The sequence below is a fragment of the Miniopterus natalensis genome, chromosome 10 (assembly GCF_054644295.1).
Source record: "Miniopterus natalensis isolate mMinNat1 chromosome 10, mMinNat1.hap1, whole genome shotgun sequence".
Taxonomy (NCBI): Eukaryota; Metazoa; Chordata; class Mammalia; order Chiroptera; family Miniopteridae; genus Miniopterus; species Miniopterus natalensis.
Genome location: NC_142090.1, coordinates 10295311 through 10320881, shown reverse-complemented (window position 1 = coordinate 10320881; position 25571 = coordinate 10295311). Strand labels below are relative to the sequence as shown.

At 46.6% G+C, this 25571-nt stretch overlaps 1 protein-coding gene across 2 annotated transcripts in view; it reads right to left on the bottom strand.

The window, feature by feature from the left end:
• Window positions 1–25571, bottom strand: part of CREB3L2 (cAMP responsive element binding protein 3 like 2) — a 102311-nt gene that overhangs the window by 13421 nt on the left and 63319 nt on the right. For both annotated transcript variants that reach the window (XM_016221921.2, XM_016221927.2), the window contains exons 3-8: window positions 18515–18690; window positions 16513–16600; window positions 12773–12957; window positions 9963–10109; window positions 9024–9082; window positions 7361–7429 (exon numbers count right to left, since the gene is read on the bottom strand). In XM_016221921.2, the coding sequence (XP_016077407.1) occupies window positions 7361–7429; window positions 9024–9082; window positions 9963–10109; window positions 12773–12957; window positions 16513–16600; window positions 18515–18690 (724 nt within the window). The remainder of the gene's footprint in view (window positions 1–7360; window positions 7430–9023; window positions 9083–9962; window positions 10110–12772; window positions 12958–16512; window positions 16601–18514; window positions 18691–25571) is intronic.

Genomic DNA, 25571 nt, shown 5'->3' with positions numbered 1-25571 from the left:
AACACATTCAGAAGGAGCGACAGCGAGAGACACAATCTTACAATCACTGGGAAACGCATCAACAGACTCGTGTGTTTCCTTTGTATTTGGTTTAATTTTGTTTTCTTCTGTTTCTTTCAGAGGGAGAGAGAAGAGTTATGTCATTGCATGTTATACTTTGAACATTCAAGGACCTAACTTCCCACTGGAGTCAGAAACCAGGGCCCAGGAAGAATGAACGGTGGTTCCCAATGACTTGCTGCGCCGGGAGCCGCAGACCAGGCCCTCTCCACAGACATACTTTCTACTGAGTCTCGAAACAGCTTCCTCACAAAGGGAACCACCTGGGCTGTGGTGTGTGTGTGCACATGTGTGTGTGTACAAACCACTCTCGGGGTAAATCAGTCTCCTACAGAGATGAAGGAGCTTTATTCACATCCTTGGGAACTACCTGGGGTAGTATTTTCCAAATTCCTAATCATGAACCATTAGTGGGTTGTGGAAACTACTGGGATGTGACTGGTGTATTTTAAAAAATAAAACAGAATCAAATAGAACACAAAATATTTGAGGGCATCACACGTGGCAAATAACTACTCATTTGTGAAACATCCATATTAGTCACATATAGGATGTATATGTACGTGTGGTGTGCCTGAGTCACGACACAAATGTAGAAATGGTTATAATCAAAAAAAGTCTCAGCGCCACTTACCTAGGGCAGACATGCAAAAATATATATACGTGACTATCAGGTGGCTTCATGATGGAAGAGCTAAGCATCCAAGTCCTTCTGAAGCAAAATCCCATCTGAATCCCTCCCTACCCCACCCCACCCCACCCCTACCCCAGCCCAGTCTTCTGGAGTTAGTGTCTAAGGAGATCTGAGTGTTAGGAGGGTGTCCAAAAGCTAAGTCCAGGGCGGAGGGTGGGGAGGTGGTGGGATGTAACATTAATAACTAGGAGTTCCATACACGGCAGAACAATATCTAAGGGGGTCTCATGAACTAACCCAAAGACTTTTTTTTTTTAAGATTTTTTATTGATTTTTAGAGAGAGACAAAGGGAGAGGGAAGGAGAGAGAGAAACGTCAATGTGAGAATGAAACATTGATTGGCTGCCTCTTGCACACCCCTGACTGGGGATCGAGCCCACAGCCTGGGCATGTGTCCTGACTAGGAATTGAACCAACAACCCTTCGGTGCCCAAGATGATGCCCAACCAACCGAGTCACACCGGCCAGGGCTATCCCAAGGACTTTTAAATACTGAAATACGACACATACAAGACAGCCACATTCCGTGAAAATCCTAACCTTTGAGTGAGTGCTCATTTATGTATGATCTTCTGTCTAAGTTTTGAGGGGTGTTCATGGGGCTCTGGCTTAAATGAAGAGAGTGGGGTATAAATTGTTTTCTTTCTCTTTCTGAGTAATTGCTACAAGAAGTTTATTTTGCAGGGATGAGAGGACACTTGTGAAATATTCTATTACCTACTGGCCCAGGAATACAAAAAAGAGCATCGCAGAATGTTTTCTGGGGCTGTGCAATTTCTAATTTTACCACTAAATTACACCACAACGCCTTTCTAATCTCCCTGGGGCGCTTAGTCTAGTACTCAACAACTCTCTGAAGTCTGAAATATTTTTACCTAACAGAAAGCTTATACTCTTTGCACAACCAGAAGTTGGAGGTAATGGAGGAACGTGAAGTGAATTAAACCAAGACAAAGGTCTACACAGGGGTAACGTGGGGTCACTCATCAGGACTCACATGACCTCTGTGTAGAGCAGGGAGTGGGCTCGGCAGTTATGTCCAGTTTAGAGAGGAGAATTCACACAGAAAAGACCGTGACAGAGTGTAGGGAGCAGATACACAAAACTGGTGCGAGAGACACAGCCGTGTGGCTGAACAAACAAATCAGGAGAGCCAAATACAGCCAAAGCCCGGTGGGCTTAGCTGGAAAAACCCGTACCAGGAATTGTATAAAGATTTTAAAGAACAAGAAAGGTAGAGTTGGATAGAGAGAACTATAGCTAGGAGGAAGGTCGAGGAAAACTGGGGAATTCTTATTTCTGATAATGACAGACATACATGTCAGGACAAGCACATCCCTTATTCCCATGAGCTCTGGGGGAAGGGTACCAATGAGACTCACATACCACCCATCTTCTCCTCACCCAGCGCACCCCAAGCCAGGCAAACTCTGCCCTCAGGTGCCCCAACACCTGCTCCTTCCACCTCCCTTCAAGGCCAGGTTTAAATTTAGAATTATTGGACTCCCCAGGGTTCCTTGCCAAAAAGCAGTGGTATGGGCAGAACTACTCTTGGCCACGGCCTGCTCCCCTCTGCTTCTCATCTCCGGCTCTGCCCCACACCAGCAGGGAGAGACAGTCTTCCTTGGGTCTCTCATGCTCCTATGTGTTGTACTGACTATGCCATGGCTGCTCTTTTCCATGGGACACAACATGGGTTGTCTACGAAGCTGGTAACCTTGACAGATGAGGCAGTCTCTCCCTCTAAGCGAAAAAAAAAGGCTTATTTACGGCCTGCTATAAAAGCGGTAGACTCCCCAAGCTCAGGGTTCCTTAGCTGTGACAGAAACCCACTGAGAACACAGCATCCACCCAGATTCATCGTGCAGAGTGGGGGCAAGGAGAATCGATGCAAATATGCTGCTTGCTGTGCTGTGAGTAATAAAGTCCTTTGTCTCTGGAATCTCATGACTTCTGTAAATCAGACCCAATAGAATCCATATCTGATACACAGTGAAGGGTTTTAAGCACACACCTGCCCAAGTTCAAACTCCATACTGGGCCCTCACAAACAGCTGCATTTAGTCACCCACCAGCTTAATGGGTGGCCCTCTGGTGTCCTGGTCCACGCTTCATAGAACATATTTTGTTCAGGTAGAGATCCACACAAGCCCTAGAAATGGACTAAGATCCTTCAGACAGGGAATTCCAGGGTCCTAGGTACCAGGGTATGGTTTGAAGGGGTACAGTGAGAGCTCTGGATAGACACACCCCCTTGGTCCTGCTGATCACTCTTCCCAAGCAGAGGGGTGTGGCTAGAGGAAGCCAGAGCAAGGTCCTCTAAAACATGGGGTGGAAAGCAAGGCCCTCTTGTCCGGGTCTGCACTTGGCCCTGTGCTTCAGAAGGGCAGTGTTCTCCAAGGAGAGAGGGGTGCACAGCAGAACAGAAACCAAAGTAAGGACCCATTTAAAAATTAAGTGGCTGAGTTCCAGTCCCCATTCTACCTCTAAATGTTTAGATGACCTTAACCTCACTGGGCCTCCGTTTCCCCTTCTGTAAAATGAAGTGATTAGAAGTTAGGTAAGATGATCTCTAAAATACACTTCAGGTGTAAGCTCCTGTGATTCTACAAATCAGGGCTCGAGGAAGGGGTACTCACAACAAAATAAAAAATGAATAGGACAAGCTAAGTCACGAATCCCGAAAACTGTTGGGCTAGGTGGTGGTGTGTGTGTATCACTCACTCGTGCAGAAAAAAAAGAATGTAAAGAGGGAAAGACAGGACTTCTCAGGAATGAGACCAAGGCAGGGCCAGAGAGCCTGCAGCTCGGAAAGATGAACACGCACAGGGAAGCCAGGAGGATCCTCCAGCAGCCACACTCGGGTCTCGCCTACACTTTAGAAGTGAAAATGCATTCCTGACTGAGCACAGGAAGGAGGCCCCCAGGGAAACTCTCTCTCATCTCACACATTTCCTGAGGGCACACAATTAGTGGATCACCAGCACGGGGGTGTGAAGGTGCTTTCACACATCTCAGCTCTGCTCTGAGGAGGCCCCAGGTGAGCGGAGCATAGTGGCAGAAGGGTTCAGAGGACCTCGTCTCCTCTCTGTCCGCCCCCCTCTGCCAGCTTTCTGAGCTCAGCTAAAAGGGTCTTTCACCTAGTGGCCAATTAGTATGTGAGGTGGCTGCTGCTGAGTGTGGTACGGACCAAAAGATTCAGAACTGACTCTAATCTGAGTGCTCATTTTCATCTGGATGGAAAAGTCTTTTGTGGGGGGCAGCACAGAAATAGTAACATGAGAAGAGATATAATTTTTTCTTTACTTTGGTCAATGATGAAACACCGACGCGCCTTTCCCGCCATGTCCTGCCACATGAAACAAGAGCACCCAAGGTGTCCCGTCCCACTCCTGCTGACCCAAGTTTCTAGACACTCATAGCAGTCACCTTGACCTCTGTCCAACTACCTCCAAAGAACAATGGTACAAGGAACAGAAACAGAACACAAACACAGGTGTGTGTCCATGAGGCCCAGCCCTGTACTTAGTCCAAACACTGGGTCACTTGCACGATGTGATGTGACGAAAGGGTCCAAAAGTCTCCCCTTACCACACACCCAAAACACCAACTCCTCATGGCCGGTTTAGGGCGGGAGACCGCCACGGTTTACGTCACAGTCACACTGGCCAGTGTGGTGCTCTCTGAGCAGGGGAGGCCTCCTTGGTGGGGAGCAGGAAGAGGTTAGAGGGACCAAGACCACCATCCCTGTGGCATCGAGAGCAGCTCTGCTTTTATTTCCTGACCCCTTGAGTCAAAATACACTGAAAGCTGCTGGATTAGAAATTATAACCCTAGGAGCTCCCTGATAAGGTTATATCTGTGGGAAGCGTATGGGTCAATCAGTTACCAACCAGGAGAGGTAAGTCGTGTGTTTTTTTAAATCCTCACTGGAGTATGTTGGTTTTTTTAATCAGTTTTTTAGAAAGAGGGAGGGAGAGAAAGAGGCAGAGAGAGAAACATCGGTGAGAGAGAAACATCGATCGGTTGCTTCCCATATGCAGCCCAACTGGGGATCGAACCCGCAACCTAGGTATGTGCCCTGACCGGGAACAAACCTGCAGCCTTTTGGCGTACGGGACGACGCTCCAACCAACTGAGCCACCCGGCCAGGGCGGAAGAGGGACGTCTCGAAGAGGGAGAAGAAATTCAAGGAGAGCACACAGAGGACCTCGGGGGGAACCACAGTGGAGGCTCCCGACAGTCACGGGACAGAGCAGAGACCCAGGTCATCCGGTAGGTTTTGCTCAGTAGAGGTCCCAGAGGCTGAGTGACTGGGGGAAGATTCCACACAGTAAAGAAGACAGAAGAAAAACCATCGCTGACTCTGAGAAAAGAGCGAGTTATGCTGACCCCAAGCTCAAGTACGCCATATGTCCCCATGCCTCGTATTATATAATATTTAATATCCTATAAAAATAGCTATGGCTGTTATTTAAAAACATAAAACAATTGGCAAAATCGGGTTGCTGTTCTATAGAATAGTCAGTGTTCCTCAGATGGTAGCTATTTATCAAATCTGATAGAAATGAGGAGTCTGTAGAAATACGTTTATCAGTATAAAAATATGGCCAGTGTATTTTGTTAAACGGAAAATTTTCTTAACCAAAGAACACATACAATAGAAATACACATATGTATAAAATACTCCAAATTTATAAAACGTATAAAATATTCAAAAATGTAAATATATGTCTGGGTAAAAAGGCTGCAATTTTTAAAATAACTGTATTTTCTAATTTTTTTCTACAATGGCCATGTGTGGGTTTTTGGGGGGTTGTTTTTTGTTAAAGTTTTTTTCAGGTCAGCCTGGAGAGGGAGAGATCTGCCCTTTATCACCAGCACCCGCTGTTCCCAACATAGCCTTGCTGTGCCTCTGCTGCCCCCGTGTGGCTGAGGCAAGACATGACACCTGGAACCCCGAGGCAAGCCCCAATCTGGACCAAGCTCCAAGGTTATCTTGTATGGATTCCTGTTCCCCTATCACAAGTTCACGGCCTGGACTTGTCCCACTCATGAACACCAGGCTCCCATGACAGGAAGAGCTAGGACATGCGTGGGAAATCCTATCTCCTGATGCTAAAGAGATGGATGCAGACCCTGGTAGGGGGTCGGGACCCGGAGGACCACTCCCGCAGGAGCGAAGGTGGAGACTAACAGCCAAAGGTGACTGTGACACCAGAATCCTAAAATAGTATTGGAAACGTCTCCTTTGCCTCAGGGGGTGAAGGTGATGACACACGGGGCTGCTGATGGTTACTCACTTCTGCCATCTGTCTACAGAGCACCTGAGGCTACATGAGCGCGTGTTCCCAGAAACGCAGAGGGAAGTTCAGTGGGTTCACAATGCCCAATATCCCACCCCACCATGGTAGTTTTAACTTACGATTAATCAGCCTGCTGTTTGAGCAACAAACCATGAAGATCTGATAATGTTATTATCAAACGACAGGCAAATAGATTTAACCCGAGCCTTTAGCATTTGCAAAATTGGTAGAAAGCATTAATGCTAAGCCTTAAAATGATTAACATTTTGTTTACCTAAAAGTCAATTTTTCTCTGCTTGAATTGTGGGATCTATAATAACAAAGGGCAACAGGATCCCCTGGCGAATCCCCTTACTCTCAAAGCACAGGTACGCACCATGTGCACACACAAACACTCGCATTCTGTTTGAAACTCCCCAACTGCCCATTTCTTAACCCTGGACTTTAGCCCCTTTCTCCTGCATATGACCCGGGGATAAAACTCAATGTGGTCCTCCTACAGGGTGGCTCCGGAGTCAGAATGTCTGCATTCAAATGCAGCTCTAGCATTCGCTGTGTGACCATGGGCAAATCACCTAACCTTTCTGAGTCTCAGTTACCTCCTCTATATCACGGGGTAGTTATAGGACCACCTCACGGGGCTGTTGGAAGGTTAAATGAGTTAATATCTATAAAGTGCTGAAAATAGTGCCTGGCACAGGGAGTCCCAGAGAAACTCATTAACTCATTCTGTCCTTTGGTTATGTTTCAAAATGGGTTTGAAATGTAATTAATTAGATAATTAATTTTTTGAAAACAGTAATTAAAAAACAAATTTGATTTTCTCTTTTTCCCCCCCACTAATAAAGACCATTTCTTACTAAAATTGGGTGACAATGAAGTGGCCAGAGCCTCCTTGCCCAGCTCTCAAGGTTGATGCCCCTTTCAGGAGAATCAGGCTTATTAACTATTCTGCTCCAGGCCTCTCCTTAACCCCCTTCAACACAGCCCTTGTCAGAATCAGCCTCTTCATGTCCACGTGTTTTAGGAAAAGTAAAGAGCATGCATGTTCATGGGTGTGTATGCACAAGCATGTGTGTTCACGTGTGTGTGTGTGTGTGGTCACATGCCTGCATGTGAGCACGTGTGTGTTGCGTGTACATGTCTCTCTGTGGTACAGCTGTCCCGACCATCCTGAAACAACTATACTTGCAGTGGGATGCCCTCCACTGTCCTCCCAGCTCTGGCCCGGATCTCTCCGCCCCCTTTCCCCGCTTTCCATCAGGCAGTCCCACCAGCTCCTCACTCCGGCAGCACTTACCTGTTGGTGTTCTCCAGGACCTCGACCTTCTTCCGAAGCTCCAAGTTCTCGGTGGAACAAGACTCCACCCTGCACAGGGCACAGAAAGAAGCAAATTTGTGTGATCAGTAGAGCGCTGAGCCAGGAGCTCGAGTGGGGGTAACTGGGGGTCAGAGCAGGAAGACGGGGAACCAGCTTCTCCATCGAGGTGAGGGAAAGAGCCTGGCCAACCTGAGCTGGGGAAAGGGTGAGGAGGCAGAAGGGAAAAAATCGAGGTGAGTAGCAAGTGCCTTGACAATAGAAAACAAACAGGAGGGTACACAATGTGAGCTTCCCTTAGGGTTTCCCTCCTGGTTTTCTCTCACCTCCCTCCCGCTCTCAAGGCCCATCCCTCTTCTCTCTCTGGACCACAGGGCCTGGGTGCCACCAGCTGTGCTGCAGGCCAGGAGGAATAACAGGAAACCAAGGGGCTTGCGGCAGGGCGAGAGGAGAGGAGGACCCAGGACCCCAAGACAGGAATCCGGGAGCTGGAGCGTGCATGCCCCGAGGAGGCGAACAAGAGGTGTTCACAGAAACCTCTTGACCCTGGGTGCCTACTGAAAATGATGGAACCGAATGGGACCACTTAAGGAAAACCAACTTTCAGTAGAAACTTCAAGAGCCAGCCAGGATCCTTGACCACGCCTTTCCCCAGACACATCTGAAGATTCCTTTCGAAATCTGGGGCCTCATTCCCACCTAGAAATGCTATTAGTTTTTCGGCTAGAGAATTATTTTCTAGGGCCAGCGCAAAATTGTATTTAACGTGTGTTCTTCTAAAGGCCCTCCTGATATTCCAGGCTTTTCAGAAGAGCCAAAGCTGCCTTGCAGGATTTTTGTGACAAGCCTGTCACCTGTAGCATGAATCACGGTGGGCAGAAAATAACAAGGCCAATCTGACTTTCACTCCCTGTCCGCCTCCTCCAGGGTGGGAGGGTGTGGCCGAGCGAAACCGACTTTTCGGCTGGGCTCCCTTCGGCTGTTCCAGGCAGCGTGAACGTGAATGTTTGCACTGGTTTGTGAAAGGGAGCCTCCAAGGACTCAGGATCTTTGCTTGGAAATGGTGTGGTCCAAATGCCCGCTAAGCCTGAGTGCCTGGATGGACCTTGAGAATATCAGAGAAATAAATCAGACAGAAAAAGTCAAGAACCCTATGATTTCACTCATATGTGGGATAAAAAATGGAAAGGAACAGAACACACAAGAAAAAAAGAAAAGTCATAGACCCAGACAACACTATGACGGTTACCAGAGGGAAAGGGGGTGGGGAGGGTCGTAAAGGGGAGAAGGGGTCGAGTGTATGGTGAGAGGAGATTTGACTTTGGGTGGTGGGCCCACGATGCAATATACAGATGATGTATCATAGAAATTTACACTTAAAACCCATATAATCTAATTAACCAATGTCACCCCAATAAATTTAATAATAAAAGACTGAGGGTACCCTTACTTCTTGCCATTATCTAAGCTTCTTCTCAAAACCACTAGGTGGCAGGCGAAACACAATTGATAGCCCAGGAGTTTCAAGCACTGGCCGCCGGGCAAGGACTTCAGGGGCCCCCCAAGGAAAGCAGGGGCCCGGCCCGCTCCCCATTCCTCTGTGGATATTGCCCGAGCAATGTAACCAGTCTGGCCAGAGACTTACTTTTTCTCCAAGCTGTCCATGTATTCTTTCTTCTTCCTCCTGCTCTCCTGCGCAGAAATCTGGGATACAAGCGAAGGAAAAACGATTAAGTTCCAGTTATATCGGAAAGCCTATGGCGTCGACGGAAGAGAGGCCATTAGCCCAGGAATCACTTCTGTGGCCTCTCCTCATTTGTCTAACACAGAACAATGGTCTGCAGAAATTTTTATTAAAAAACCCCAATAAAAAAAAAAAGATTAAGCCAGGACTCATGAGTATTTATATTTATTTATAAATTACAGACAGACTGGGTGAAAAAGGTGAAGCGATTGAGAAGTACAGGCTGGTAGTTACGAAACAGTCATGGGGATGTAAAGTGCAGCCCAGGAAATATAGTCAATAATATTGTGATAACCGTATACGGTGCCAGGTGGGTACTGGAAATATCGGGGGGGGGGGAACAGTTTGTAAAGTATATTATTACCTAACCACTATGCTGTACACCTGAAACTAATACACAATAATGTTGAATGTAAACTGTAATGGGAAAAAAAATGTTTAATTAAAAACTAACTAAATAAATAAATTTCAGGCAGGCCTGCCAGAGGAAAATATTGTGCACATCATAAAGCAGAAATTTCAAAGGCTGAGATTTTTTTAAATGATGTAAATGGAAGTTCTGGTATTTTCCTGCCACCCCCGGATGAATCATCTTGGGCACCGAGGACGTGAACACCGAATGGGGAGTCCACTGACCCAGAGGATGGAGGGAGGTGCTGGAGCCACACAGGGTTAGGGGGGTGACTATGCCGCCACCCGGGGCCCGGGGAGGGGAAGGGCTGAGCCTGGGCCCCGCCACGGGGGCGGCTGTTGCTGGCGGGCGGGGAGGGAGGGAAGGCGTGCAGTTCGAGTCTGTCCTTGGTCTTTGCTCACAGAAGGGCCTGAATTCGAAGGGCTCACCTTGTTCTTGATTTTCCTCCGGATTTTCTTCAGGGCCTTCTCCTCTGATTTTGTCAGGGGCAGTTTGGTGGGGATGGGATAGCCCTCGGCGATCAGTGTCCTCTTCTCCTCCTCGGTCAGGACCAGGGGGCCTGAGCCCTGCAGTTTCTGTGCAAACCAAGGACCAGAGGGGGGTCATCAAAGGAGGACAGCTGGGCACACTGAGGCCACCTCTCCCGAGGGGTGAGAAGACCCTGTTATAATGTCCTATAAAAAGGCTGAGAGAAGCCTGGCCGGTGTGGCGCAGTGGTTGACCGTTGACCTAGAATCCAGGAGCTCTCGGTTCGATTCCCGGTCAGGGCACATGCCCGGGTTGCGGGCTTGATCCCCAGTTGGGTGTGTGCAGGAGGCAGCCGATCAATGATTCTCTCATCACTGATGTTTCTCTCTCTCTCCCTCTCCCTTCCTTTCTCTGAAATCAATAAAAATATATTAAAAAAAAAAAAAAGAGCTGAGAGAAAAGGCAGCCCCATCTGCTCTTGGTGATAAAAGGGTTCTCTTTGAAGTGGAAGCAGAGATGGAGCGGACACTCTCAGGTGGGGGTTATAACCTAAGGATTATCATTCAGGGGAAAGGGGAAGAAACCTCCCCCATTATTCCCCAGAAGGTACCCCGCTAGCCACCGTGTCCAAAGTAAAGGACGGGATTCATTTCTCACATCCCTGGAGGTTTCTTGGCCCTGGGGTAGGAAGGATTCAGATGGAGCCCTAGCTGGGGAACAGAGTTTGCTGTTCCCTGAAAACGCAGTTTTGTGAGACGCTCCGCACACACTGGGAGCTGCTTCTGGCCCTTCACTTACTGCTAAGGAGCCAGGGCTGCCGGGCTCCACCTGCGGGCACTTTCCATGGAAGTTTCTGGCTTCAGTGCAGTCCCAGACTGTCCATCGATTGAAGATGAGAACTGTCGTTCATCTCATGTAACCCATAATGGGACAACGTATGCAGTTAGTCACACTGAGCGCCTATTGCGTTTGCTCCGTGTTACGTCCATGGAGGGCTCGAAACAAACCCAGGAGCTTGTGGTCAAGGCTGAGACTGAACTGACACACAGGGAAGGACGGGAGCAGTTAGATGCTGGGCTGTAAAATTAACTCAAGGTGCATTAACAACTTGAGAAACAATACTTATATGAGTTTGCGTCCTAAGGGAAGGCTTGGGTCGGAGGTAAGGCCTGAATTGGGCCTCCTGAAGGAAGGGGGTGGTTTACACGAGAGAGGATTTGCATTCCAAGCAAAGGGCGGTATTTTGAAAAGTGAAGATGCTACTCTGCCTAGAGTGGGGACGGAGCTCTTGAAACTGCAGAGGGTTGTCCTAGCAGGTTTGGCTCAGTGGTTAGAGTGTCAGCCTGCAGACTGAAAGGTCCTGGGTTCGATTCCAGCCAAGGGCACATACCTCGCTGCAGGCTTGATACCCAGCCGGGGTCGAGGCATGGGTAGGTAGCAACCAATTGATGTGTCTCTTTCACATTGATGTTTCTCTCTCTCTCTCTCTCTCCCACTCTTTCGGAAAAAGCAATGGGGAAAAATACCCTGGGGCGAAGGTTAAACTGCAGAGAGGGTGGAGGCTAATACAGAGTAGAGTTACTAGGGCTTGACCCCAGCAGGCACTCGGGAAACACACCCCGGTTGTGGAAAAGGCTGGGACCCTGGAGGGCTTCCTCCATGAACATGCAGGATGGACAGACTATGGGAAGACAGAAGCTCTGCTTGTCATCGAAGGGGCCAACGTCGAGTGGAGAAGGTAAAGGCGGGGTGGAAAGAGCTCATTCCCCTGTCCTTAGTCATGGTGATAGGAAAGCACGTGGCCCTAGAACTCTCTGGGACTAAATTCAAATTTTCAAACTTATGTTGATGGGCAATTCTTACAGAATTCTCAAATATATGATTTCATTCAAATTTCTCTATATGATATTAGAAATTCAATAAATTGATTATAATGTTTAAGATATAGTAGAAAAACAGTGAATTCCTTAGTACCATAAGAAGTTCATAGCCTATCCCTATTTTTTACATGGAAAACGGTGCCCTTATATACGCTAAGGATGAACGACGTCATGACTTCTAACTTGTCCCTGGGTTAAAGGCCGTATCACAGGACAAAGGGTTAAACTACAATTTTGGAGCTTTAGACATCAAAGCGTTTAATTCCTGAGAGATTTTTAAGTTCACCAAAGATTGTTTATTTAAAAACAAAGTTATTCTAGAGCTGTATCAAAAACAACAAACCTGCGCTCACATCACAATGTAATTTTGATAGGAACATTCTGTTATTTCTACAAGGCAGAATTGGGTGTAACAGTTGAAATAAACTTAATATCATGTAAATAAAATAAATAAAATTAAATAAAATAAATAAAATAAAATATAAAATAAATAAAAACATTAAAAATTTTAAAAATTAATAAAATAAAATAAATAAAATAAAATAAAAACAAAGTTATTTCCTACTGCAGCTCATAAGGATCGCCTACATTGATGGTAAATATGTGGGATACGATTCAGAAAAGCAATACGTTTTTATTCCTGGTGCCATAACTATGTAAAATAAACATGATGAAACGGGAGGTGTGCACAGGAAGAGAACTGTGTTACTAGGTGACACCACGAGCCATTCTTAAAAATGTTCTTTAAGATCATCACCCTGCCTTAAACCTAAAACGTCTTTACAAGAAGAATCCTGTGGCCTTGAACGACAGCCACTCTAGATGAAGGTCCAGGGGACAGACGGACAGATGGACAGGGCTCACGCCCAGAGGATCCGGGGGAGACTTACATGCGGAGCTGTGAGGAGCGGGGAGCTGGAGAGGGCGGAGGGGGCCCGTGGCACGGCCCTGGCTGGGCTGTGGGTCTGAGGCAGGCCAAAGGGGTGCAGGCGCGGGTTGGGGCTCAGGCTGCCCTCCGAGTCACTGCTGTGGCTGCTGGGAGGGGTGGGCGGGAGGTGCAGGTGGTCCACGGAGGCTGGGGAACAGAGAGCAGGTTTCATCCATCAGAGGGCAGCGAGGCAGGAGCCGGGGGCAGGTAATAAACTACACATCAGACAGCGGAAGGTAGGGCCACTGAACAAACCAAGCCCACAGAGAAAGATCTCCGAGATGTACTGTTAAGGGGGTGGGGGTGGAGGGGATCAAGGTGCAGAAATGCGTATAAAGGAGCCCTCCTTTCGTATGGAAAAGAAGGAGAGAATAGAGGTGTGTTTGCTCTCTCTGCATAAAGAAACGCTGGAAAATAGGTAAGAAACTAATCAAACGATGACCAAATGGCAGGGGGACCGGAGGGTCGATGGGGAAAATGCTGGCATAACTTTTCACTGTCTTCATTCTGTATCATTTCTATAGTTGGACTTGTAAACATTGTGACTGTATTGTGATCTTTTAAAAAAAGATAAGAAAAGAGCAAAACGTGGGAGCCCCTGAGGGTTCGAGGAAAGCTCATTTCTCTGGAGGGTGGGCATGGTCGACCGACCCACAGGCGTTAGAAAGTGCTAAATCCATCAGTAGACAGAGAAGCAGGCACTGGAAGCCAAATGGGGTTCTGCAGAGTCCCCTGCATCTGAGTCCATTCTTCCCCATCTTCAGGGAGGTACACGCACTCTCCCAAGGCCCTGGAGCCTCGGTCAGTATCAATCGTATCAATCACGTGTCCCCAGGGCAGCCGGATGGGCTCCAGAAGAAGAGAGAATTCACTGAGTTCAACCCTACAGAAGAGCTCTGGGGTCTCCCTCCTTTTTCCAATTGGCGGATCTCTCCGCTGTTACTGAGCCAAGGGACACAACCTTGGTGAGCCTGTCACCTCACACCCGTCCTGGGTCCTCACGCACACCCGGGCTGGCTTGGCCAGAGGACCGCCAGGGGCTGTAAACGGTACAGGGGCTGTGCAATAAACCCGACAAGCTCGGGAATCACGAGGCAGGCCTGACAAGCCCAGTGGCCAAAAGCAACCACACAGGATGTCTGATCACAAATTCCTAACTGGGCAGGTCCTGGTGGGCCCACAGGCTTCACCTCCCAGGCCCACAGCTTCCTTGGCAAAGGTCAATTTTTATCTTAAGTGAGCTCTGCCCACTGTTCTCACGCAGAACGGATAGCATACCTTTGAAATGTTAGAGCAATTTCCTTTCCCTACGCCTCGAAGGCACAGCCACCCACCCCAGAGCCAAGACCACAGAACCCCTCATTGTTATCTTGTTTCACACCCATGCATGTTAATTACGAACTAGCCCACTTTGCCTTCTATCCAACCCCAGAGATCTCCCCCGCTCCCCTCCCCTTTGCCCTTCCCGCCTCCTTAATCTACCACCAGTGGATCTCATGGAACCTCCTCTCATCTCCTCCTTTGATGGCAATGTGTAAAATAAGCCGCAGAACTGCCATTCTCCACGAGCACCTTCTCAACCTGTTGAGATTTTCCTTCCTGGAAATTGTCGTCAGTTTAGCTCAAATAAACTCATGTCCATGGGGCCATGGGAAGGCCGCAGCCTTCCTCTCTTTTCTTCAAATAGATGGACTAGCAATGGAAAGGGCCTTTCTGAGAAAAATGGGCCCACCCAGGGCTGCCTGTGGGGGTGACCAGCAGCGGGCAGGTGGCTCACTCTCCTGCTGAAACACCTGACTATCGGAGGGACAGGGGACAGGTCACGTCCCACTCGGCCGCCCCCTTGCGACCACGGCGTCCCATCTCCATTCACAGCCCCCACTTCTCCCCTTACTCTCTCATTCTATCCCTCCTTCGCTCTTTTGCTAACATGCTACTTTTTGCTAGCAGTTTCCCTATTTCTCTGCCAAATCCTTTCCAAAGAGCTCCCTGGGCTTTGCAGTGTCTATGGGCACTCTTAGGGCTAAGGAATATTCTAGAACAAGCCTATATACCTCTATTGTCAACATTCCTTCCAACAATCCCAGGCGGCTGAGGGGGGCAGGTAGGCACCTTAAATACGTGCTGGTCTAGAAAGGGGTCCCGGGTGTGTTAACCAAGGTTTTCCCGACGCTTCGAATACCTCTGGCACTCGAGGGTGTTAAGTGAATTAAACGGGAAGCCATTAGACTGAGGTGCTTCCAAGGCCCTGGCGGCCTACGTAAGCAACCCAAAACCTAAGCCTGTGAATGCTTCAAGGTCACCAAACTGAAACCTAAGGACACCAATCACGAGCAGCAGACTAGGCTTCGCGCCACACCAGCAATAATCTCGCTCTGCTCGGCCCCTTCTCTGAGCCTCTCCCCCAGCTCGCTGGTGGAGCGCTTCTAACCACGTTCGGTTTGGTGCTGCCGGGTTCCAATCAATTTTTGCTCAAATACACTCAAAACGTATAATACACCTCAGTTTATCTTTCAACAATGCTTATTTTTAAAAAGCATTGTAAAATGCTTGTAAACAAACAAAAACAAGAGTAGACTAACCTATTAGGGGCTCCCACCGTCTTCCACGTGGGGCTGTGACTTTCTGGAGAACTAGCCAACTGCTTCATTGTCCCTTTCACTTGGTACAGCCCAAATTATCCCAATACTTTTCTCCTTTCTAAGGAGAGGACACCTCACAAAGAACCACAACAAAACCATAAATGTCAGGAAACGTGAAGCGCACTTGAGTCTGCTCTCCCCTCCCTATTAAGGGGTTACTGTCTTGGCCACAGGTGCCTCCGTCTCCGATTTCTAAACACCATCTGAAATGCGGCTCTTAGGTTACTAAAAGGGCTGGGACACCAGGCCGCTCTGCCTAGAAGCTCTGAGGCGTTCAAGGATATTGAATTTCCCGATCTGCTTGTCTAGGATAATGAAGGACTGCTGTTTACTCTGGAGACACCTCTCCTCCAGTGACCCCGGAGTCCGCAGCCACTGGGGGACTCGCTAGTACAGTTTCCATGCTTTCCGAAGCAGACTGCAACCTAAATGAAGAGAGCAACACGTATCTGACAGAGTACTAACCAGAGTCATAAAAATAGAAGTAAAACGACCACAGGATCTAAAGCCGAAAGGCACAAACGCGTGTCACTCGGTGCAAAGAAGTACTGTCTCGATATGATTCTAGTCAACATGATTAATTTTTAAAATTTCGCCTTTTACTGATAATAAAGGCAGATGCCAACCCTGATTCAACGGTCACAATCAAATCCTAAATTAGTTTCTTGCAGAATGAAGGTAGACGGTGTCCGCGAGAACTGCTCATACACACGTTACGTATACACCAAGCACACACTCCTCTTCTACGGCAAATGCATATATGAGTTTCTTATTTGTTGACCACATAACGAGCTATCCTTGTATGAATGAAAAGGAATGTCACAGCCTGGCTGAAGGCACAGAGTTAAGAAGAGCAGGACCCTTGCAGGAGGGTCTCAATAAACAAGGCAGAGAGACCCTCACTGGTGTCTCTGTGACTTAGGGGTCTGCGGTCGGGCTTCCTAACTGTGGGCTTCCTATGAGAACAAGAGGGCGTCGTCAGAAAAAAACTGACATAGAGACAGAAAAACGTGAAACTATGACCACTGGTGACCGAGGGGGCTCAGGAGAGGGGACAGACCTTCTTTGGGAGAGAAGTTGAGGAACCGATCCACTTCATGAGGCTCCAGCTTAATCTTGGGGATGACTGTCTGGCACGAGGAATCAACCTAAAGGAAGAATTTCAGACACAGTTTTTAAAAACCAGTAACACCCCCAATGAAACGCCCAAGGGAGCTATTTGTCATCTGCGTCTCCCTCTGACGGGCAGCCCCGCACCTCCGGGGCCTGAGGCCCAGCTGAGCACAGGCGGCTCTGCAGGGAGGTGGGTTAGCCGTAACCTCCCTCTCATTGCCAAGCCTGGCAGCCGTAACCTCCCTCTCATTGCCAAGCCTGGCACTACAGCGGATGGAACCCTCAAAACCCTCACATTAAAAGCCCAGGCTCACTTACCAGTCCTCTTTCTACTGTTTTTATAGGAATAGAAATGCATTTTATCACATAAATGAGAATTTTTTTTTTTTAATGTATATTTTTATTGATTTCAGAGAGAGGACGGGAGAGACAGACAGAAACATCAATGATGAGAGAGTCATTGATTGGCTGCCTCCTGCACGCCCCTCATCGGGGATCAAGCCTGAAACCCAGGTATGTGCCCCAACCGGGAATGGAACCGTGACCTCCTGGTTCATAGGTCGATGCTCAACCACTGAACCACACCGGCCGGGCTGAGACATTTTTAACGAGCCCCAGGCCTGCACCAGTTTGTGCTGAGTAGGCACTGGGTAAGCCAGGCTTCATTCATTCTATCCAGGCTCCCTGATGACCGGCAACATCTACCCATGAAATACGAGGAAGGGAAAGGAGAAAAGGCACCTGGTCCATGCACAGGAAGCAAGGCCATGACCCTGACCTTTCTAGCCAAATACTTAAAAACAACTGAACTGCCCTGGCCAGCACCAAAAGGTTGCTGGTTCAATTCTTGGTCAGGCCACATGCCTGGGGTTTTGGGCTCGATCCCCAGTAGGGGGTGTGCAGGACGCAGTCGATCAATGTTACACTCTCACATCAATGTCTCTCTCTTCTCCCATCCTCTCTCTCTAAAAATCAATAAACTATTCTTTAAAAATAAACAAACAACTCAACTGAAGTAAAGTCTGGGTAGCCAGGACCCCAGTCCAATGAGAGACTCAGGTAGCTACTGAGCACGGAGCTCTCCAGGGCAGGTGCAGATGCTCTGCCCACCCCCTCATCTTCTCATAAACAGACTGTAAAGAGCACCAAGACCGAGCAGGCAGCCAAGCGGGGGCGGCTCCACTGCTCTGTGCCACCTTGTCCTGAACAGGTAGATGACCACACTCCGCTCGGAGCAGATCTGACTTAAAGAATGTCGGTGGAGTCACTGTTTGTCACCTGAGACTTTAAGTTAAGAAAAGTTAGGACTGGCTCCAACATTGGTAGGAAGAAGCACAAGTATGATTCTGGCCCATCGGCAGACAATGGAAATACCCAGAGAGAAGATGAAATTCTACTTGCTGTCGGCGTGGAACCGAGCAAGAAGAAATTCCCAATTTCTTACGCTTTCCATGGGCAACACAATATGAATTGGTAGGTGGGAGATCCTGGAAGCGGATCATTGCAACTCGGCCTTGCAGCAGGCCAGGAAATTACACAGGCTCTAGCATCCCCCATAGCCGCGGGTCTGTAAGCCACCGGTTGCACGATCACCTTAACCAGGCCCTTCCCGCTGGCTTAAAAATCATACCCAAGGGGAATTTCCTGTGGGGTTTTTTGTTTTTGTTTTTTAATACCATGGATATCCATCTGTTGTTTTTTTTTCAATTTTATAATAGCTATCAAAGAAAAACTAAAATCATACTTGCTACCAATTTTTCTGGACAATGCCCTTAGAGGAAATTATACAGTCAGGGCTGACACCAAATCAACATACCCTTGATACATACACACACACACAGTTATATTCCTTAGACATATACAGCCACTAGCACCAGAGTAAATGCCTCATTAGAGAATGAGAGTCTTTGGATCCACTCTGTTTATATGGAAGATAACTGAGTGTGTACCCCAGTATCCATTTCCAGAGGAGGTTCCTCCTTTTCAAACGGGGTGGAGATGGCTGTGATGGTCAGAGTGACAGAGGGGACGAGTCCTGGGGGTGACTCCTCCGTAATAGGCTCGGTCTTGATGGTGGTTGAAGGAAAGTCCGCAGACAGGTACCATTTCTCACTCTCCGCTTCATCTGTGGGAAAAAGACAAGCACACCTGTGAACTGGCTCAGGGCATCGGGCATAAGTCAAACAAAGGACCACTGATCTTTCTCGGAAAAAAATAAACTAACAGCTCCAACAAAGAATTATTAAGAGTAGAATAAAAGGAGGGTGTGAGAGAGAAGCTAAATGGATAAAGGAATAAATGGCAAAGTAAGAGGCCATACTCGCATTCACTTGAGTGTAACTAAGCCTAAAGGACTCTGGAAGGATCCATAGAAAAGAAACTTGGCTTCCCGTACACGCAGGAAGGAAACTGCGTGGATGGGAGACGGGATAAGATGGAGAATTTCAATGTGTCATGTGCAATACTTTCTGGTTTTCAAACCAAGTTAATGTGTTATCTATTTCAAAGTAAATAAATAAGCACATTTAAAAATAAGAAAGAAAGAAAGAAAAGCAAACGGTTGGCCGCCAGGGTCTCAGGAGAGAGGACCACAGACAATGGTTAGGAGGCATCTCCACCCTTCTCCCAATGGACAGCTCTCTGCTTTCTTTCTTTCTGTTCACTCTCTGTCTTTTATCTTCTTTTGTTTCCCTACAACCCCACTTATGCTTTAAACCAGACTTAGACGGTCAGAACTTTACCTAGGCCTCTGGGAAACCAGAGTTTATCGCTACCACCTGCCCCTTGATGAAACGGGCTACATATTCATCCCAAGAAAAGGGCTCGACCTTGGGGAGTCTGGGTCTGGGTTTCCCACTGGCTTTTGTGATCGTGACAAGGCCCGGGGGCGGCAACGAAGCAACACAACAGAGCAGGCGGAAGCACCTCTATCACTTAACGCACATTCCTCGACGACCCCCGCCCAACCCAGGGGTTCCAGACCTAGTACCTCAGTGCAGCCCTGGAAGAGCAGGGAGGAGAGCAGGAAAGGAAAAGGCAAAGAGATTGCAAATGGGCGCAGAACAGGAAAGAACAAGCCGGGGATTCTCCAAAATCAGCATTCCTTACCCAACCCGTTTTACTAAAATGAAGAGAAAATAAAGCAAAGGTATGCTCCCTGGCTCTGTGAAGACATTTATACACTCACACCACATGCTCGGTGAGCCACGACTGCTCAGGGGAGCAGTGGTTCACATTATGAAATGATTTTACACTCAAGAACTGGACTTAAGTCTTCTCATAAAAAACTACCTGAAAGTCACCCTCTACTGTCAGGGGTGGGGAAGAGTGGGCACTGAAGCAAAAAACTAAAGTTTGCCATTATTCTTTAAAAAATACATATATATTATTGATTTCAGAGAAAGGAAGGGAGAGGGAGAGAAACATCAATGATGAGAGTCATTGATTAGCTGCCTTCTGCACGCCCCCTGCTGCGGATCGAGCCCACAACCCAGGCATGCGCCCTGACCGGGAATTGAACCATGACCTCCAGGTTCATGGGTCGATGCTCAATAGCTGAGCCATAGCTGCTGGGCTGAGGTTTGCAATTATTAAATGGTATGTCATGAGCAACTTCCTTCCAACAGAGGGAAGAGTGACTTTCACATTCACAAAGGAAAATGGTCTGCCCCCTAAATCCAATTTATTATTGACTTCAATATCCCAGCCCCAATTTAGTTCCCAGAGTTAAATGGAGATGCGCGAGAGGATGTTTTGCTCTTAGGGCTAGTTCTACAGTGCTGCTGAGTGCGGCGGAGTGACGGGGGAATTTCCATCTTTCTTGGGGTGAGCGGGGTGAGAGCCACTTCCCTCCGGAGGAGGGGTAGGGAAGGGAACAAAGGGCCTTTGATGGCAGCGGGAGGAGGGAGACCACACTGTACTCGACACAGAATTCTGCTGGCCAGATGGGCGCCCAGCTCAGCTCAGAGAAGCAGCCACACGGGGAGCCCAAAGGAGACTCTAACGCCTCTCCCCAAAGGAGCTTAGGAACGGGACCACTGTCACCTGCAGGAAAGAAACACCGAAGGCGGATGTGGGGACACAGAGAGCAGAGCTCACACTTGCTCCATGCCACAATCACACTGAGCAATATTTATTTCTGAAAGAGATCGTATGATGAAACACAAAGCCTCCGTGTACATTCCAATTAACAGTCAGGAGATATTCCTTAGAAAAAGGCCACAAGCAGTTACCAGGAAATTGAGGCGAGCCAGGTCTCCTGGCTGTGAAGTTATGAAAACTGGGATGAAACTTAAGTCACGAGGCAAACAAAGGAAAAAGCAAAAATAAACACAAAAAGCAAATACGAAGTTATGACAGAATGAAGACAAGTAATGGAATTGGCTCTCCCGGTCTCACTGAGGCGTTCTCAAAGCGCGCACATTCACAAAGCAGGTCAAGGTAGTTCATGGTCTTAATGTTCAGTGCCCTGTACCCTTATTTTAAAAGAAATTTATATATATAAAGTCATTGCTCTATCAGGGATGGAGACAGAAGGACAAACCACGACACGTGAACTATGAAACCCAACTTCCTCTCTCAAATATAACTGAGCTCTTCAAGCGCGGGGCCCGAGCAAGATGCTTCTCCTTCCCTGGGCCTTTTCGAGGACAAACAGGGGGTATTGTCGCGATACTTCCACCCTCCAGCACAGCAGCTCAGTCTGCTGTCCTGAAAGATACTTTCTTAAAAATATATGTTCTTACTGATTTCAGAGAGAGGAAGGGAGAGGGGGAGAGAGAGAGAAACATCAATGATGATAGTGATTGAGCGGGTATCGAACCCTGACCTCCTAGTTAATGGGTTGGGGCTCAACCACTGAGCCACACCATCCGGGCAAAAGATACTTTCTGAGTTAGAGGTTTATGGCCATCAAGCTCAAATACATCATTTTATAGATCAGGAAACAGACAGGTAAGCACAGTGCAAATTCGTGGCAGGACCCAGATCTCTGTACTCCCAGCCAGTGTTCTTTCCATTAAGGAAGCAACTAAACACGCAGACAAAGATTTGTGCACACATCTGCTCAGGACAGCATTATTTATAATCACACAGCACTGAAAACAAACAAAACATTAAAGAGCAAGGACAAGGTTAACGAACTATGGTGCACCCACACAATGGACTATTCACATATCCAGTAATACAATATTACATTAACAACAAGGCAAAGATTTATGATAAAATATTAAGAAAAGACCTGGATATTAATTTACATACTGTTAATGAAGAAAGCGATAGAAAAAAAGACCAAAGGAAATATGCCAAAAGCATATCTCTGGAGAAAAATTCAGAACACGTGGCATTTTTGTTTTTAAATTTTACGCTATTTCTAAATGGCCTATACTGGGAATATATTGTCCCTGGATGTTCACACGTGGGCATGGCCAGCTTCTTCCTGTCCTATTTTATACCTTCGGATGGTAATTATTAGATAGAAGCCCCAGTGGCTCAAGGGGTCCATTCAGCATCCTTTGCCTCAACAAGAGTCAATGAGTGCATCACTATATATGTAATAAATTGCATTACTGGCTCCAGCTGTTCACTCCTCCAGCTCTCCACATCTCCTGCCCCATATTTTGTAGTGTCCTCCTGCTGTGGACTAATCCCCACCCTGGGACTGGCCACATGACTTATGGTGGTCAATGGAGGTTAGCTTCCTAACACAAGTGGAGTCTCAAAAGGCATTTGCACAACTGGAGTTACACACTTGTACTTTTGCCATCACATGAGAAGGATGTGTCAGAACAACCTCTTGATCCCAGGGGAAGGATGACAGACACATAGAACAGAGTTACCCGCAAATGAGCCTGGCTAAACTCAGCCAGCTCTCAGCTGGCTTAGATGTGGGTGCATCTAACTCAAATGGCAAAGTCGCTCAGCCCCCCAAATCAGCCAGCCTCCAGCCAAGACACAGACATGTGAGCTATGATAATAAATGACTGTTGTTAAAGCTAACGAATTTTGCATTATTTTGTTATGCGGTAACATAGCTGGCTGATACAATATAGTCGAATATATACCCAAGAAATTAAATCATTACATCAGAACCTATTGCAACAAAAGAATTACACTTCATTTCCCTAATAATTTCTCTAAACCATCCACTGTGAACCATATCAATACATATTTTTTAGACTGACTCATTAGGCGTCCCAGTTACATTACTGAATAAATGAGAAGAAAATCAGCCAGTAAGAAGCCTGGTGAGAAATCCCAGTGGCAGCTGGAATTAGAAAAAAGAACTTTCATTCTGAACTTCTGGGTGTTGGCTGGTCTCTGTCCCTCGTTGGAAATAAATATCAAATCAGAGAAAACAACATGACAAATGTAACCTATGAGGTAGGAGGTTAACAAAGGATAGAGTAAAAGGAAACGAGTAGAGCATGTATTATAATTTTCCACCTGACCTTATTTTTGAATTTTTGTTTTATTGGCAAAAAAGATCAACAGGGCCACCATAGCTTAGAACTGGGATTATCCTTAGATGTTTGGGTTACTGGCTAAACTACAAGAACAAGTGTCAGCACATACGCTACACCCTCTAATTTCTAAAGCTTGAAGCTCCGATATTGAGTTAAAAAAACGTTTTCCCCTAAATTGTGTTCATACACCTTTTAAGATTCATTGCAGAAGGAAAACATCACCCAATAAGGTCAGCAGTGCCCACTGCGGGGAGTGGGATGAACCCCTGCCAATGTCATCTGATTTCATTTAAACAGCTTCCTGTCAAAGGTCAGGCCCAACTGCCACATTTCCTCAGCATCACCACTCAGCTATCAGCAAGAAAATAAAAACAAGCCACTGTCTCGTGGGGATGAGCAAGTCCTTCACATCCAAAGACAAAATGGAGCAGCTGTGAGCGATGGGGCTGGACGCCAAGAGTATTAAGACAGGAGGGTGAACGGAGGAGCTGAAGAAGACGTGAAATGTAAGCCAACGTGGAGGCAACACCAAAATGCAGGTCCTCAACCATTTCCATATGTCCTGCATAAATAACTGCACTGAATAGATGCTGATTCCTGGGGAGGGGGGAAGAAAAGACTAAACTCTAAATTAGGAGCACATGGTATCTTTATAAATGTTATACTATACAGGGTGTCCCAAAAAATGTATACATACTTTTAACAGCTGATAGCTCAATTTTGAAAATGAAATGCATTTTAATAAACACTGCCCTTATGATTATACATAGTGCGTGTATACATTTTTGCAAAAACCCTATATATGTATATGTTATATGTATGTGTATATGTGTGTGTGTGTGTGTATGCAAATGCACACATATACATATGTGTACACATATAGTGTGTGTATATTCTTAAAAAGAGAAATCACGTGGGACAAATACCACTTATATGATATACTTACGTATATATCCATTTGCTATTTCTATAACATGTCTTAAGTGAAAAGAAAATTTTTGTCAATGAAATAAGTATGCCCCATCTAAATCCCTCAGCATTTGATAACTGTTTTGCCCTTTGAAAATTTTCAAAGGAGTGAGCAAATCTTGACCAGTTTTTGACATAAAAATCTCTTCAAGAAAAACGGTAAGGCTGGGTTCTAGAGGCTGGGCGAGGGCGAATTCCGTTGGATGTGTCAGAATCCTACGAAACTACAGCTGCTACAAGTTCGAATGGCAGATAGAGCCTGTCTGCCTGCGGTCCCCTTCCTGGGTGACTTAACTCTGAAATAACCTTCAGTCATGAGTGGCAGGACAGGGTGTTGACAATAGTAAACATAGTAAGTCCTTAACTAAGAGTATTTACTATGTGCTAAATATCGTTCTAAATGCTTTACATATATTACCCCCACTTTAGAGACAAGGAAACAGAGACATTAAATAGCTCACCCGAAGTTACACAGCTGGTGCATGGCAGACAAGCCACATGCACAGCTATGCTTGTGGCCACTCCAGTACATTGCTTTTCAAGATTTCATTGATTAAACAGAGCTCTAGCCAAGAGAGGTTATTCTTCAATTAATGTTATCTTGAGCCCATAACTAGCCACTACAAAAGGTGCCGTATTGGGTCTGCCTATGCTTCTTTTCTATGCCAGTTAGTAAATTATGTATTTAATTATGTAAGAATTTACATAAAGGCAACAACAACAATAATAATATCTAATGCTTATTTAGTGCTTGCTAATTGCCACGCACTCTCCTAAATGTTTACTTAATACATATTAACTCATTGAATCCCTACAACAACAGTATGAGGTAAGTATTATTCCCATTTTAAAGGTCCGAAAAGTGAGGCACAGAGTTGAGCAACTTGCCCAAGATCCCACCATTCGTAGGAGACAGAGCCCAGATTCAAACCCAGGCAATCTGACTCCAGAGATAAACCGCGATATTCCACCGGTGCTCTGCTTTCAGCACCTCAGGCCCTCCTGCAGCACGCAGCGGTTAGAGTATGAATTAGATATCTGTGGGACAAAGGACTGATTTCAAGAGATTCGTTTTTAGCAAATAAATAATTTTTTTCTTCACGGAACATATGATTCTCACTCATGAGTTTCCCAGGTATTTTAATTGCTAGATAGGTGTAAACATTGCTTTCTTATACTATTACAGCACTGCAATGGCTAGGCAGACAAAAAAGTCATTATTGCACCTTAAAAAAACACAAAAAACGGAGAAGCATCATTCCTTTTTACCTGTTAGAAAAAGAAAATGAAAGGTAATGCTGCCTGGCTGACGTGGCTCAGTGGTTGAGCGTCGACCCATGAACCAGGAGGTCACGATTTGACTCCTGGTCGGCCACATGCCCAGTAGGGGCAGCCGATTGATGACTCACTCTCATCATTGATGTTTCTATCTCTCTCTCCCCCTCCGTTCACCTCTCTGAAATCAATAAAAACATATTTTAAAAATAAACAAATAAGTAAAATAAAAAGTACTGCCAAAAAAGGTGATTTTGGTGATGGATAGCCCAGGCTTCAGACTCAGAGAGGACGACCA